This window comes from Sapajus apella, unplaced genomic scaffold (genome assembly GCF_009761245.1).
Source record: "Sapajus apella isolate SASKATOON/1434 unplaced genomic scaffold, GSC_monkey_1.0 scaffold159, whole genome shotgun sequence".
Taxonomy (NCBI): Eukaryota; Metazoa; Chordata; class Mammalia; order Primates; family Cebidae; genus Sapajus; species Sapajus apella.
This window is the reverse complement of record NW_022437099.1, coordinates 679,767-695,887: the sequence shown is the minus strand read 5'-3', so window position 1 is coordinate 695,887 and position 16,121 is coordinate 679,767. Positions and strand designations below refer to the sequence as shown.

At 44.9% G+C, this 16,121-nt stretch overlaps 1 protein-coding gene and 1 pseudogene across 20 annotated transcripts in view; one reads left to right on the top strand and one right to left on the bottom strand.

Annotated features, from left to right (window-relative positions):
- The window catches only part of TRRAP (transformation/transcription domain associated protein), a 135,680-nt gene that overhangs the window by 106,532 nt on the left and 13,027 nt on the right, over positions 1-16,121 (top strand). For 16 of the 20 annotated variants that reach the window (XM_032266562.1, XM_032266565.1, XM_032266572.1 and 13 more), the window contains 6 exons: positions 386-486; positions 4,115-4,316; positions 5,767-5,931; positions 7,429-7,519; positions 8,828-9,027; positions 9,873-10,134. In XM_032266562.1, coding sequence (XP_032122453.1) covers positions 386-486; positions 4,115-4,316; positions 5,767-5,931; positions 7,429-7,519; positions 8,828-9,027; positions 9,873-10,134 — 1,021 coding nt within the window. The remainder of the gene's footprint in view (positions 1-385; positions 487-4,114; positions 4,317-5,766; positions 5,932-7,428; positions 7,520-8,827; positions 9,028-9,872; positions 10,135-16,121) is intronic. The other 4 variants (XM_032266576.1, XM_032266574.1, XM_032266571.1 and 1 more) reach the window with 2 other exon arrangements.
- Positions 13,535-15,264, bottom strand: LOC116541994 (annotated as a pseudogene).

Here is a 16,121-nt window from a genome sequence, read left to right as displayed (position 1 = left end):
GAATTACAGTCTCTTTTGGTCTCTCTCCTACCATATACTTAGTTAATGTATTTAAGGAAAGAAAAAAATTACACATTACAGAATTATGAGGACCTAAGATAGAGTTTGACTATGTCCAGAGGAATATTACTAAGAACAGTAAAACCAACTAGATCTATAAAGCTTTGGAGTAAATAAGACCTAAGTATTTAAAATTAACTTTAGCATTAGTGATTCAGTTTAAATGCTGAACATCCATCAATAAATATTCATGGTAGGCAAATCCATTGTCAGTTTACACTCATCAGTGACTCATAAGACTTAATGCCTAGATTAGTATTTTTATGAAGTTTTCATATTCTTGTTCAAAAATTTCAGGAACTTTTTTTGTACTCTTTTTGAACAGGGCCTTGAAGTTATTGAATCTACAAACTTAAAATACTTCACAAAAGAGATGACAGCCGAATTTTATGCATTGAAGGGAATGTTCTTGGCTCAGATCAACAAGTATGTATGTTACATTAAAAGAGGATAATAGAAAAAAGTGCATCAGATTATGTAAATGGTTATTGATAATCTGAAGCCAGTGTGAAGCTCAAGCTAGAAATTGCTGTGATTTATTGACAGTCATTAGATACGATTTTTTAGGTATTGAACCTCTGCAAAGACAGTAACTTGCAACAAATTGGTAAGCCTATTTGATGTGTAGTATTTTTAAAGCTTTTCTAAAATGAGCTGCGTGATCACAGAACTGCTGATAACATGGATTCATTCCCTGCCATTTACAGAGCTGATTCCTTTTGTGGAGATGATTCTTGCTTTAAGACCAGGGGTCGGTAAAGGATGACCTGGGGGCCACATCCAGCCACTGCCCTGTTTTTGTCAGTGAGTGGTACTAGGACCCATCTCTACCCACTGATGTTGCCTGTGACTGCTTTCGCCCTACTGCAGAGTCAAGGAGTTGTGATAGGAATTGTATGGCCTGCAAAGCCTAAACATTGGCTGTCTGGCCTATCACAGATAAGGTTGCCAAGCCCTGGTCTTGAAAAGTAAACATCAGAGGAGATTTTGTAAATAGCATGCAAATGAGGTAGACTGACAAGATGCTGCCTGTTGCCTTGTTTGTGTAGGCTCTAGAGCCTGCCTTTCACATCTTCAGTAGACAGGGCTTGTGTGTTTGGCTTATTTTTAAATTAGGAAGTCTTTTTTTGTAATGTTTTAAATTCATGTGACAGACACAACCATTTGAAAGTGTACAATTTAGTGGGTTTTAGCATATTTACAGTGTTATACAACCATCACCAGTAGCTAAGTCTAGAATATTTCCATCATCCCCAAAGTAAACCTCGTATCTGTTAGCATTCTCCTTTGTCCACTCCCCCTTTCTCTTGACAACCACTAATCTGCTTTCTGCCTCTATGGATTTGCTTATTCCGAACATTCGTATAAATAGAAACATACACTATGTGGCCTTCTGTGACTGTCTTTCACTTAGCAGGATGTTTTCATCCATGTGCTATCACGTATCAGTACCCCATTCCTTTTCATGGCTGAATAATATTCCATTGGCTATCCATACATTTTGTTTATCCATTCAGCAGTTGATGGACGTGTGGGTTCTTTTTGCTTTTTAGCTACATGAGTAATGCTGGTATAAACACTGAATACGTGGCTTTGTGTGAGCATGTTTGAGTTCTCTTGGGTATATACCTGGGGGCAGAATTGCTGGGGCATGCGGTACTTCTCTGTTTATCTTTTAGAGACATTGTCAGTCTTCCATAGTTGGCTGTACCATTTTGCATTCCCACCAGCGATGTTTAAGGTTTCTAATTTCTCCGCATCCTCACTGGCACATTTATCTGATTATAGCCATCCTAATTACTATAAAATATATTTCACTGTGGTTTTGAATTGCATTTTCCTAATGGCTGATGACACTGAGCTTCCTTTCTTGGTTTTTATTGTTAGTTTGTAATTCTTTGTATGTGTGGATAAAAGCTTCTTTCAGATACATGATTTCCAGGTATTTTCTCACATTCTGTGGGCTTTTTCACTTTTTTGATAGTGTTCTTTAATGTACAAGTTTTTCATTTTGATGAAGTCTACATTATGTATTTTTTTCTTTTGTTGCTCATACTTTTCACATCTTGTAAGAAACCATACCCTAAACCAGGATCAGAAGCATTATGTTTTCTTCTAAGGGTTTTATAGATTTAGCTCTTGTGTTTAGATATCTGATCCATTTTGAGTAATTTTTATATGTGGGATGAGGTAGGAGTCCATATTTATTATGCTCTATGTAGATATCCTGTTGTCCCAGAACCATTTCCTGAAAAGTTTAATCTATCTCCATTGAATGGTCTTCACACTCTTGTCAAAAATCAGTTGAGACAAGGCCCAGTGGCTCACACCTGTAATCCTAGCACTTTGGGAAGCTGAGGTGGGAGCATCAGTGGAGCCCAGGAATTTGAGACCAGCCTGGACAGTCTAGTGGAGACCCTCATTTCCAAAAAATAAAAATCAGTTGACCATATTTTGTGGGCTTATTTCTAGACTCTCACTTCTATTACATCAATCTACTGTGTGGAGTCCCTTATATTTCCATATGAATTTTAAGTTATTTTCATGTGTTTCTGCCAAAATGGTTGGAATTGAATCTGCATTGAATCTGTAGATCAGTTTGGGAAGCATTTTGCCATCGTAAGCAAGTTTTCCAGTTTGTGAATACAAGATGTCTTTCCAAGACTTTAGGTCTTCTTTAGTTTCATTCAACAATGTTTTATAGTTTTTAGTGTACAAGTCTTGCACTTATGTTAAATGTATTCCTCAGTATTGTTATGTGAATGGAGCTATTTTCTCTGTTTTCACACTGTCCATTGCTAACATTTGGAAATACTACAGTTTTGCATATCAGTCTTAGATTTCTCAAGCTTGCTGAGTTATTTGCTTTAGTAGCTTTTTGGTTATTCTTCTTTTCTGTGTATATGATCATGTCACCTGCAGGTAGAGATGGACTTACATCTTCTATTCCAGTAAGGGTGCCTTTTATTTCTTTTTTTCCTGATTGCCCTGACTAGAACCTCAAGTAAGTGCTGAATTAAAGAGATGAGATCTTTGTCTTTTTCTCTATCTTGGGGAAAGCCAGTCTTTGAGCACTGAGTGTGATGTTAGCTGTGGGTGTTTTGTAGATGCCTTTTATAAGCTTGAGGAAGTTCCCTTCTGTTCTGTTTTCTGGGTATTTTTATCATGAAAGGATGTTGGATCTTTTTCAAATGGCTTTTTCTGTGTCCCCTGAGATGATTGTGTTTTTTTCCTTCATTCATTCTTTGAATGTGGTATATCACATTGATTAGTTTTATTTGTATTGATTTTTTTGTTTTCCATGTTGAACCACTATTATTGCTGGGATAAATCCCACTTGGTCATGATGGATAATCCTTTTAATCCGCTGCTAGAGTTGGGTTGCTCATCTTTGTTGAGGATGTTTGCATCTGTATCATGAAGCACATGTGTCTGAAGTTTCCTTGCTATGTCTTGTACTTTGCTGATGTAACAGTGAAGTGGTGTAACTGCCGTGGAAACAGTTTGATGGTTCCACAAAAAGTAAGCTTAACGTTACCGTGTGACCAGCATTTCCACTCCCTGGTGTACACCCAGAAGTATTGATACAAACACATACCTGTTGGGGAATGTTTGTAGCAGGACTGTTTGCAATAACCAAGATGTGGAAACAACACGAATGAACGGAAAAACAAAAGGTTTATGTTGTTATGTGCAATGGAATATGATTCAGTTATTAAAGAGAATGAAGTGCTGACACAGGCTTCAACATGGATAAACCTCGAAAACACTGTGCTAGATGAAGGCAGCCAGATTCAAAAGGTCACATGATGTACAATTCAGTTTGAATGAAATGTGCACAACAGGTCAATCCCCAGAGACAGAGGGCAGACTGCAGGTTCACAGGGGCTGGAGGCGGGAGGGGTTCAGAGCGACTGCTTTTGGGGCAGATTGTGCCACATTGTAAATGAATCAAATGTCCTACAGTGTGCATTTTTTAATGGTTAGTTTTAGGTTATGTGAAGTTTGCTTCAATTGAAAAAGATACACGTTTTGGTTTTCCATCTTCTCACAGGTCCGAGGAGGCAAACAAAGCCTTCTCTGCAGCTGTGCAGATGCACGACGTGCTGGTGAAAGCCTGGGCCATGTGGGGTGACTACCTGGAGAACATCTTTGTGAAGGAGCGGCAGCTGCACCTTGGCGTGTCTGCCATCACCTGCTACCTGCACGCGTGCCGGCATCAGAACGAGAGCAAATCAAGGAAATACTTAGCCAAGGTGAGACCAAAAGAACAAGCTTTGACCAGAGGCCATCGGTTGGTTTGGACCAAATTTTAGCTACAATTTACTCATCCATGTTGAGTGTGAGGCATGATTTTATGCCTTAAGTCTTAATGGTCATCACTCTTTGAAGCATCTTTCACAGTTCCATTTTAAAGCTGAGAAGACTGAGACTTGGACATTCTTAGGGCCCCAGAACTTCCGAGTGGCAAAACCTTGCCGGGAGCTCAAGTATAGCACTGCCTGTGAGAGCTCACACCCAGCAGTCGGCTGAGGAGGGGATCTGGGGCTGGGACTTCTCTCCTGGACGCCTTCCCCTGCAGGGCTGCCATTTGTACAGCCACAGAGCCTACATGCTGGGTGGTTGTGGGTTTTCTTTCTGCACGGTACCCCTGGCATCCCTGAGCTCAGGGTGGGTGTCCCCACCTGCTCACTGAAGGAAATGCACTTGACATTGAGGTTCCTCTTTCATGTTGCTTCCTGTCTTCCCCCAAGAAGCAGACAAAATCCAGAATTAACCTAAGAATAAATTGTTTCCTTTCTTATTTTGTCCATTAAAGATTTGGATATTTTAGAATTCCTCAATTTAAGTAAAAATCTGGAATGTACACCAGCACATGGCAGTTAAAGCTGACTGCAGAGACAGCTACACATACACTGCCTCAGTGCCTGGCTTCAGGTTGCTTATACCCAGCTGTAATTGTTTCAGTCGTCCGTGGACACCTGGCTGTCAGCGTGTGGCCTACCTGATGCCAGGGTGATAAGCATCTGAGATTTTTCGCAAAAGTTCATTTTGTTTGGATGAGATCATGAGTGTGAGCTAGCAGGTGGGCAGCCTCCAGCCACCTGCTTGTTGCTGTCTTGCGGTCACTGGTCACTGCTAGCCAGTAGATTAGATCAGTGAGTAATTGTCACTAAAACTAAATCAAGAGGCTAGGAGTGGTGGCACACACCTGTAATCTGAGCACTTTGGGAGGCCGAGGTGGGTGGGTCACTTGATGTCAGGAGTTCAAGACCAGCCCAGCCAACGTGGCAAAACCCTATCTCTACTAAAATATAAAAATTAGCCTGGCATGTTGGTGTGCACCTGTAATCCCAGCTACTGGAGAGGCTGAGGCAGGAGAATCGCTTGAACCTGAGAGGTGGAGGTTGCAATGAGCGAAAATCTCGCCACTACCCTCCAGCCTGGGCAACAAATCAAGACTATCTCAAAAAAAAAAAAAAAAGAAAGAAAGAAAAAACTAAAGAGAAAATCTCTATTTAAATTTTAGATTATATATGCTGTAAGATTTATGTTAAGTTTAGCAATAATGTTGGCCCTCTAAGGCTATTTTGTTATATGGCCAGTGAAGCTGCGCTATACAGTGTTGTCATGTTGGGGAAAAAGTTGCTTGCTTGAGGACTTCAGAATTGTCATTCAACTCTAGAATTTCTCCTCCTGTCTCAGGTGCTGTGGCTTTTGAGTTTTGATGACGACAAAAACACTTTGGCAGATGCTGTTGACAAGTACTGCATTGGCGTGCCACCCATCCAGTGGCTGGCCTGGATCCCACAGCTGCTCACCTGCCTGGTTGGCTCAGAGGGAAAGCTGCTCTTGAACCTCATTAGCCAGGTGGGAAGAACAGGGTGGTCTTGTTCACAGACACAAAACATTGTGTCTTCGTCTGTCATTCTTTTTTATCCCAGAAAGTAAATTTGAGTGCTCAAAGTATTAAAAATAAGTTAAAGAGATGGGAAGACGTAATCATCTATATATTACTTAATATAGAGCATAATTAAAAGTTATTAAATCATAGTTGAAATGAAATAGCTAATACAGCAGTTTAGTGTTAAAATCGTAATTTCTTAAACATTTTCCCATAAATAATGCAAGTAAAATAAACTTCTGTTAAAATGTACAACTGCCAGTTGGTACCCTGAGAAAGACAGTGAACCCTGTATCTGATTGGTAGTTTTCCTCTGATTTTTTGTCGTGTGCTGGGTGCCCTTTGGAGCTGCCCGTAAACTAAAACGTGCACGTGATTGTGGCTGTTGCCCTTTTTTCAGTTGAGCTGTATCGTCAGGAACCCACGGTTCTCGAGGGCACTGGGGCAGGGCTGGGGAAGTAGACAGGCCAGGGCCCTCTGGAAAGGCTCTCATAACCATCTCTTGAGAATGGTTCCAGAAAGTCCCTCACCTCTGTAAAGATCCAGGTATAGCGGAAGGACCAGAAATGGCGGAAGTGCAGCTACAGCGAGGTTTGGGACACAGCAGCTTTGTGGTAGCTTTTAAAATCACAAAGTGCTGCAGGAGTCCATAAAGGTCTTTAGGAAGGAGCTGTGCCCGTGTGCTCCGCCCACTCATTCCTCCAGCCCCTTCCTGTGCGCAGCACCTGTGCTGTGTGGGCCCTAAATGATGCCCTGGTTTCCTTGAGGAGGCAGCTGTGTGTTTGACCCGAGCGTTCTGTGTAGCGTTTATCCTTAGGATGCAGATCCCATCTACTTGGTCCTGTCACTCGTGGAACTTCTTGGGTACAGGAGCAGCCGCCTGGGCCTGTCACAGCTCAGATGTTATTCCTTTCTTATTTCACGGGCACATTCTGAAGGATCCAAGTGACATGGTGCTGTCCTGTCAGCCACAGCACTCCAGTTCAGTAAAACTGGAGTTTCTTAGCTGAATATCCCTGCATCTCCTCCCAGCTGCAGTTATGCAGAATAAAGTTATTTAATAATGAAATTAGTTCACAGTCCACAGTGAATTGTGCCTGGCAGAAAGATTAACTGGTATTTGTATGTTTTTTATTTGCCTCTGTGAGATCTGGGGACACATGCACTTTGCCTTCCTCAAATTTACTGCCTGGAAGGAAAGCATGTTTCCCTGTCACTCACAGTTCCTAGGTAGAGTTGATGAGATGCATGTGTTGATGTGGTTTGGCTCTTTTAAAGTGAATTAAGTATTTTGCTGCCGTTGAACCTGGCCTTGTGCGTCAGATTCGTGCTACGGTATTTGCTTCCTTGGTCCAAAGGCAGATCAGAAACCTGTTTCTCACTTGACATTGGTTATTTTCAGTACAAATTATCCAGAGCTCATTGTAGAGCAGCGCTGTTTATAACGTCTTGTCTCTGAGCAGGTTGGACGCGTGTATCCCCAAGCGGTCTACTTTCCCATCCGGACCCTATACCTGACCCTGAAAATAGAACAGCGGGAACGCTACAAGAGCGGTACGTCTCGGGTGAGGCCCACAGGCCAGACCGGGAAGGGCTTGTTCCAGGGGGCGCCCCACATCCAGACAGACTACCACAGCCACCCCCTGCCCTGCAGCTCACTCCTAGCTGTGGCCAGTCTCTCCTCATTGGGCAGCGCTGTAGGGCAGGAAGCAAAGCCTGATCTGCGTCAAGTCTCTCCTTTGCCAGGATGTAATAGGCATTCATTTATGTGAGCAATTTGATCCAGAGATAGAAAAAATATGTGAAATTTTCAGCTTCAGAAAATTGTAACGTTCACCTTCCTCCTTAGTAGTAAGTGCATCCTGATATGCACCACAGATGCCAGGTGCCGTGTGTGTTTGTGTGTGTGTGTGTGTGTGTGTGTGTGTGTGTGTGTGTGTGAAAGAGAGAGAGAGAGATGAGGAGTAACTTCAGCTGTGAAAAGAATCAGCATTGAAGTCAGTCTTACTGGATGTTGGTGAAATTTCACTCACAGTGTAAGACTTTTAATCTCTATTGAATAGCCCTCATATGCAAAGAAACAACTGATTTGGTGGTTTCAGTTACCCACTAAGCACAGTACTTTAAATAATGAGAGGACTGTTGACTGTCCTTGTTTTCAAGGCTGAGTCTCCTAAGGGCCGTGGACCGTGCTTGGTTGGTGAGAGGCGGTGGATGGGGGCTGCGTGGCATATTTCAGCTCTGTCTTCTGGGGAGTCAGTCTCATTTGAAAATTAAGGTTTTTTTAGTTTTAAGACTAACTATAGAGAGGTAAATTCAGAAAAAAAATGGGCATTAAAGGTTCTACAATGTATCTCACAGGGAAAAATGACTGTATTTTTCAAAAGCAGTATTGGTTTGGTTTTCCAAACCTATTTCCTATTAAGTGCTTTTAGGTTCTCTGAGTTTATGGTAGCAAGGAACGTGTAACATACTGTCAGGTATTTTTCCAAACATTTATGTTTAGGATGATCAGACATAACAGGTTAAAAAGAGTGCTCGGGGAACCTTTGTGTGCCCTCACCTGGACTCACCAGGCGGCATGTTGTCACACCCGCTTTCTCCTGAAACACATACACGGGTGTATTTAATGGAACGGATTGAAGTCGTGTTGTAGACTTGGGCTGTCCGTCCCCGTGTCCCTCAGCGCACCTGCGCCTAGAACCAGGGCCTTCTCCCACGCAGTCCCTGGGGAAGTGGTCTTGTGAGGATTTACACGCCAGCAGGAACCAGCACTCCTTTGGCCCGTGGGTCCTGCAGCGCTCCGAGCCCTGGCGTCTGTCGGTTTTGCGCTGACACTGGCGTTGTGTGTGTTGCTCTCAGATTCTGGACAGCAGCAGCCAAGTTCAGTGGGTAACCAGTCCCATTCTGCATCAGATCCAGGGCCCATAAGAGCAACAGCACCCATGTGGCGCTGCAGCCGAATCATGCACATGCAGCGAGAGCTCCACCCCACCCTTCTGTCTTCCCTGGAAGGCATCGTCGATCAGATGGTCTGGTTCAGAGAAAATTGGCATGAAGAGGTATTTGGCTCTGATCTTGCACATGCTAGCTCCTTGTAGAGGGGACGTGTTGTTCTTTCTGCTTCTGTGGCTCTCTTACCTTGATGTTTGGCTGCCTGGTCCTTTTATATATTTGTTGTCAAACTTAACCATGGACCAGGCAAAGAGCTATCTCCGCGCATTAGTACAGCCTTAAAGATTCAAAGCAGAAGACACACGAGAGGGTGGAATTGAGGAAGCCACTTCTTGCTGTTAAAATGCTGGCCGTGCTCACTTTTCTGTGCTCAGTGACCTGAGTGCCACTGATAACCAGGTGTGAGTAGGAGCGGTGGCGTGAGTAACAGGGTTATAATTTCCAGACATGGGAAACTGTAGGTATGTGGGGTTGTTTGATAATGATAGTAGACCGCTTCCTTAATATTACGCTGGCTTAAGCTGATGACAAAACAGTCCACGCCTCACTGCCCGGATGCTTACCTGGTTGAGCCCCAGGGCCAGCTCTGTGCTGCTGTGGAAGTCTCATGTGTGCACAGACACGCAGTGGGAACGGTATGGCTACCTGAAAATACGGGGATTTTATGGCGAATCGCAGATGGGTGTATGATCCAGAAATGTGGGACTTTTCTGTTTTTGTTTTTTTTAATGTTCAAGGCCCTTACTCCCCAAAGGCAAAAGCGCCTGCTCCCACGTGGCACACAGGCATCCCATCTCTTGCACACACTGATTTCATGTCTGCTGTGTTCGGGTCCTGGGGGTGGTGCAGAGATGACCCAGGCTGGGAGGGCCACACTTAACAGGTGCTTTTGGCTGCTGGTCCTGGAGTGGTGGGCTCTGTTTATCAGTTCTTTCTGGCTCTTTTCTACCAGGTTCTCAGGCAGCTCCAGCAGGGCCTGGCGAAATGTTATTCCGTGGCGTTTGAGAAAAGCGGAGCAGTGTCTGATGCTAAAATCACCCCCCACACTCTCAATTTTGTGAAGAAGTTGGTGAGCACGTTTGGGGTGGGCCTGGAGAACGTGTCCAACGTCTCAACCATGTTCTCCAGCGCAGCCTCTGAATCTCTGGCCAGGCGGGCGCAGGCCACTGCACAAGACCCTGTCTTTCAGAAGCTGAAAGGCCAGTTCACGACGGGTGAGTCTTGATTTTCCTTCCCTGTCCATTGGGAGAGTTCTGCATGCTGATTTCCTTGTCTTCAGCGTCAAAGCTGATTGTATAGTTGGTTTTCTGATCACTGCACTGGGCACACTGGTTACACTCTGTTTACAACGCAGACTTCAGAGCACATAGCTGAGACCACACATTTTTCTCCCTAGTGAGGGGTTCAGGTGTGGAGCAGAAGCTGCCAGGATCCAAAATGGGATAGAAAATGCATGGTTTCAGGCCACACTGCCCTCCTGCCTTTCTGAGACCCTTCCTTCACTTGCTTTTGGCGGGAAACAGTGTAGGATGGGGTGGTGGGAGACAGTGTTAGTGTGAACCAGGAGGAGGTGGAGTCTCGGTGAGCCAGTGGGAGATGGGGTCTGGTAAGCCAGTGGGAGACGGCGCTGGGTGGGGTAATGGGAGACAGTGTTAGTGAGCCAGTAGGAGACGGTGTCTGGTAGGCTGCTGACAGACAGGGTCCGGTGGGCCCATGGGAGACGCTCCCCGGTGAGCCGGTGGGAGACGGGTCCAGGTGAGCCTGTAGGATTTACAGGGACAGGGCCCACAGTGACAAGCTAAGTGCAAGCCCACTGTGGATTTGGGCATCATGGTAGGGAGATGCATTTTCAGTGCTTGTCTGTAGTTCAGGTTAATGCGTTTTCCTAGACCCACAGGAGCTTAGCTCCTGGCTTTGCCTCTTATGTTGTGATGTGAGGGAAAGGAGTCTAATTTCCTTCAGCCCAGAGGGATCATCACCCCTGTTCCATCATCCCCATGTCCCATCTACTTACCCTCATCCCATCTTACACACCGACATCCCATTTATACACATGTCCCATCGTATGCACCCGTGTCCCATCTATACACCCCCATTCCATCTAACCCCATCCCATCCACGCACCCCCATCCGGTCATACACCCCATCCACTCACCTGTGTCCCATCATCCTCGTCCCATCTACATACCTGTGTCCCATCTACTTACCTCATCCCATCATACATGCCCACATCCCATTTACACACACGTGTCCCAGTGTACCCACCCGTGTCTCATCTACGCACCTGTGTCCCATCATATACACCCACGCCCACCGCTGTGTGCACAGGCACAGCTGCTTCTCGTGCCGCCTGGACCACATTGCTTCTTACTCGTCACTCAGCCTCCGTCCCACTGACCTTAAGGCACCCTAGCAGGGAGAGTGTGGCGGGCTCTCTTGCCAGCTCTCACTGAGAGCTCCTGTGCCAGGATGTGACTTCAGCCACCTGAGTAGCTTCCCTAGCCTTTCACCTCTTGAGCGTCAGCACATGAGTGATTGTCATGTGAAACGAGATTTGTCTGGTTACACTTTCCCAGAGGTGAAAGAAACATTGAATCATTCACATTTACAAGCTTAATTACTGCTTTTTTAAAATAGCAGAACAAACATTTTAATTTTCATTTCTTATCTTCAACTTATTCTTTAAATTAACTTCAGTTTTATACAAAACATCCCAAATGGCAGTCCATGAAACTATCTGGTTTAAACAAAACATGGGCCCTAAAACCTAAGCTCAGTCACTAGCCCAGGTAAAAGGAAGAGATGCTGTTCTGTGACCTTTTTCCTTTTAAGAATATATGCCAAACAATTTTAAAATATGATTAGTTGCCTTGGTAACAGCACAAGAAGCAGCAACTCTGTCCTAATTGTAAGATAAGTTTAAATCTGATTTTTATTTTTAAGATGAAGCATCCTCTTTGACAACCCAGAAACAGTCTTTGCTGACTCTTTGGACACACACCTAAAACAGTTATAAAAGTGATGCCTGCCTCAATTTTCAATAACAAAGTAGAAAAAAAAGAATATGTTCTTGCTGATCGTGGTGGCTCACGCCTGTAATCCCAGCACTTTCAGAGGCCGAGATGGGCGGGACACTTGAGGTCAAGAGTTCAAGACCAGCCTGGCCATCATGTTGAAACCCAGTCTCTCCTAAAAATACAAAAATTAGCTGGGTTTGGTGACACACGCCTGTCATCCCAGCTACTCGGGAGGCTGAAGTGGGAGAATTGCTTGAATCTGGGAGGCAGAGGTTGTAGTGTGCCAAGATCCCACCACTGCACTCTAAGAGCCTGGTGACAAAGTGAGATTGTCTCAAAAAAGATGTTCTCAAGCTGCAGTTCAGTTTTTCTATCCTCTTCTCCAAAAAATCTTACTTTACTACCAAGCCACTCACCAAACTAAAAGGAAAGACAATTTTTCAAAAAAAAACAACAGAACCCAGAAAAAGAAACAGGTACTATCACCCAAAAGACTGCTGTTGCATAAATAAATAAATAAATAAAGAGTGGGAAGCCAAATTCCCATAGCTTGTTAGACATCTTTAAAAAGAATTCAGAAAGTTAAGAGTAGAACTCTAGTGGTAAAGGCAGGTTCAGAGTGCAGATAATTCAGGAACATTCAGCTTGGAAATACATTAGGCTTTCTCCTAGTCCATCAGAGGAAATAAAAACGTGTTGCTGGAATTAATATTAAAATTGTCCCTACACACAGAAGGTAAAAAGAGAGAACATGGAACAAAAGTAGCAAAGACAAGTCCCCTTGAATCTAGGCTCTACTGCCCAGGAAAGTCAACTAGAACTTAGATTCTTCCTGAACCAGTATCACTAGATTCTAGATTTGGCCTGAAACCAGTGGACCACATATTCCATAATAAATATCAAGTGACCCACAGTGTTTGTGGTATTAAAAATTTTCTTTAATTATTATATGTAGAAACTTATCTATTCTGAAAAGCAGTAGGTCAAAATGACACTGGACCATCCAGTTGGTTACAGAGTAAAGGGCTCCCTCCAAAGGGGACTGACTTGGCTGAAGCCTAGGCTGGAAGGAATGCGAGTAACACGGAGTAAATGAGATCAGGCTGTCAGCATCATTTCCATAAGGCTTTTCTACCCACCCCAGTTATAAGGAGTTGTACCCAGGGAGATCCAACAGAATGTCTTAGAGGGATGCTTCCCAGAGACAAAAGGGGGGCTCTAAGTTTAACTCTTGACCCCTCTTCTTCTTACTTAAAACTTGGGGAAGAAAGTAAATATTTAATTTTTAACTTTTCAGAGCTTTGGGCACATCATAATATTTAATATTCTGTAGTTTCATTTTCTGAACCTTTGGCTTATAATTTCTCAACTTATATTAAAAAAATTTTCTTCATTATTTATATGGAAAAAAGAAAAAAAAATGGGTGAACGCACCTTAACAAGTAGTTCCACATGAAAATATAAGCCTTGTTCTTCCATATCTTCTACATGGGAAGAGTGAATGAATAGTACTGTAAATATCCTGCAAGCTTACTTTGTGTACTTGGCAAAAGATAAGGGAAAACCAATCCACCTCCATATCTTGAGCAGTAGTTAACTAGTCTTCAATCTCATCTTCCCAAATATTTCCATTCACATCCAAGCATGAAGCAGCTGGTTACAACACAGTGAAGCAGGGTTGGTGAAATGTTTTTAAGGGTTTGCTAGAGAGAGAACCCATGCCAACCCAACAGAAATACTGCATACAGCCAGTACATGGCATCCTGTTACATCCATCTAACTTCTCTGTGGGAGTTCCACAGCATGGCACCTCTTTGAGTTCTCGTCCAGCCACTCCTCACTTTCCATCTCTTCCAGTACGTTCTGAGTCACCCTCTTACCTTACCTCTGTTTCAGAAATCTTTTATTGGCCTCATCGGCTTTCAGGTATTCATTTTGTAAGTCTGTGAATTCCTCCGTGGTCACCTTACATGGAGAGGCCCCATGGTAGGTCAGTCTGCACAAGTTACCAAAGGCAAAATTGCAGCTGGAGGAGATGCCCGTGGTACAGCCAGGCCCCTGCATTACAGGCAGCTGGTCACACGGGTAGGGCAGCACACCACATCTGCCACCAGGTCCACGGTGGACAGGAGAAGGAGGCAGCCATGACAGGCAGGTAACTCTGCTTCCACTGGCTCTTCGACCTGACCAGGAGTGGCCGCCAAAGGGCACTTCAATTCTGGGCAGTTGATGCATTGAACCTGGCCATCTCTGATCTTCCTTTTTTTTTTTTTTTTTTTTTTTTTTGAGACAGAGTCTTGGCTATGTTGCTCAGACTGGAGTACAGTGGCTCAGTCTTGGCTCACTGCAGCCTCCACCTCCCAGGTTCAAGCGATTCTTCTGCCTCTACCTCCCAAGTAGCCAGGATTACAGGTGTGCACAACCATGCCCAGCTATCTGATCTAGATTTCAAAGCAGTCCTTCAGACAGGATTTGCAGTTCACATGCCTCACTCCATGAAGTACATGCATTCACTACCCAGCTTCTCAGAGAAACAGATACTGTACAGGAACAATGTACTATTAAAGCATTTTATCTGCTGAGCTTGATCAGAGTCCAGATTTCCTGGATCAGACTTGACAGTGATTCTACATCCTACACAGCTCCCTCATCCACAATTTCCTCTTGGTCTACGTGAGACCCAGCAGCTCCTCCACAATCTAGCTCTGTGTTGGGAAAGGTTGAGCTGTCCTCTGCACTTTCTTCTGAGAACCCATCTTGAGCTCAGAGAGAGAGAGACACTATTCGGATGCACCAGGGTCCGTTGCTTCAGAAACTGCATCCAGGCCAACAGGACCACACTGCCACGGGGTTCTCCCATAGGTGGTCTAAGTGCTTGCATAGAGCAAATAGCTGAGTTGGTGGCAGCCACTTGCCACTAAGTGTGAATGATGTTAGGGAGGAGGATGGATAATCTGGCAGTCAGAGTTCAGCACAAGTGGAGGGAGAAAGCAAAGGGTGTATTCAAAGCCACTACTCTGAAGGCATTCATCTGAATTGCCACTCACAAATACCTTGAAGTTCTGTGGCAAATCCAAGTAGATGCTGGTTTCTCCACCTTGGACGGGCTCTGCTTTTCCAGATTCATCTCCATCGTCAATACTTGCCAGGGCCAGCAGTTCACCTCCTGAGCTTCTCAGTCGTCTGACAACATTTAATTTTATGAGTAATTGTTAGTAACAATCAGAAGAAAAGGATATCAGCACCACAGTCTGTATTTCAGTTTATTTATTTATTTTACTTTTGTTTTATTCACTCTGTCACCCAGGCTGGAGTACAGTGGCGTGATCTCGGCTCATTGCCACCTCTGCCTCCCGGGTTCAAGCAGTTCTCCTGCCTCAGGAGAGTAGCTGGGATTACAGGCACCTGCCACCATGCCCAGCTGATTTTTTTATTTTTAGTAGAGATAGGGTTTCACCATGTTGGCCAGGCTGGTTTTGAACTCTGACCTCAACTGATCCACCCACCTCAGCCTCCCAAAGTTCTCGGATTACGGTCGTGAGCAACCGTGACTGGCCATGTATTTCAGTTTAGAGTGGAGTTCATGCAGACCCCATTCATTCTCCAGCTGGTGGAGTTGGGACTGCAGAAGCTGGATAACAGGCCAAGATGTGGAGCTCGTACTACCTATACTATGGAAATCCTGCTGTTTTGGGCAAACTGGAAACCGCTACCCCAGTGAGGGAAGCCCGTCCCTCATGGTGTTTCTCTCCAGCCTGGGAAACTCCTTTCATCTTTCCAGGCCACACCGTGCGCACTCCAGCCTTGGGGCCAGCCCTGGTCTGGGTTCAGCATGCCACTGCTGCTGTCTTCAGCACTTGCCACCCGGTGTCATGTGGGCAACTGACCAACTAGTGGGGCAGGCCCCTGCCTAGCTCTCCACCCCAGCGCTGGGATCAGGGGGCCCTGTGAGGGCCTGTGAGCTGTGGGCCAGCCTGGGGCATCCTGAAGGAGCAGGGCCCATACGTTTCCCTTCCACCTTAGTGCCCTGAAGGGTCCTGGCCAGGCTGGGCTGGGGGCACCCTGTCCTGGGTTTGGGGGACCGAGGCCCACTGGGCAGTCCTGGCCCGGCCCCCTTCTCTTTCTCACCTGCCCAGAGCGTGGTCCCTACCATACCTTCCAGCTGCTCTACAGTACCCTACTTA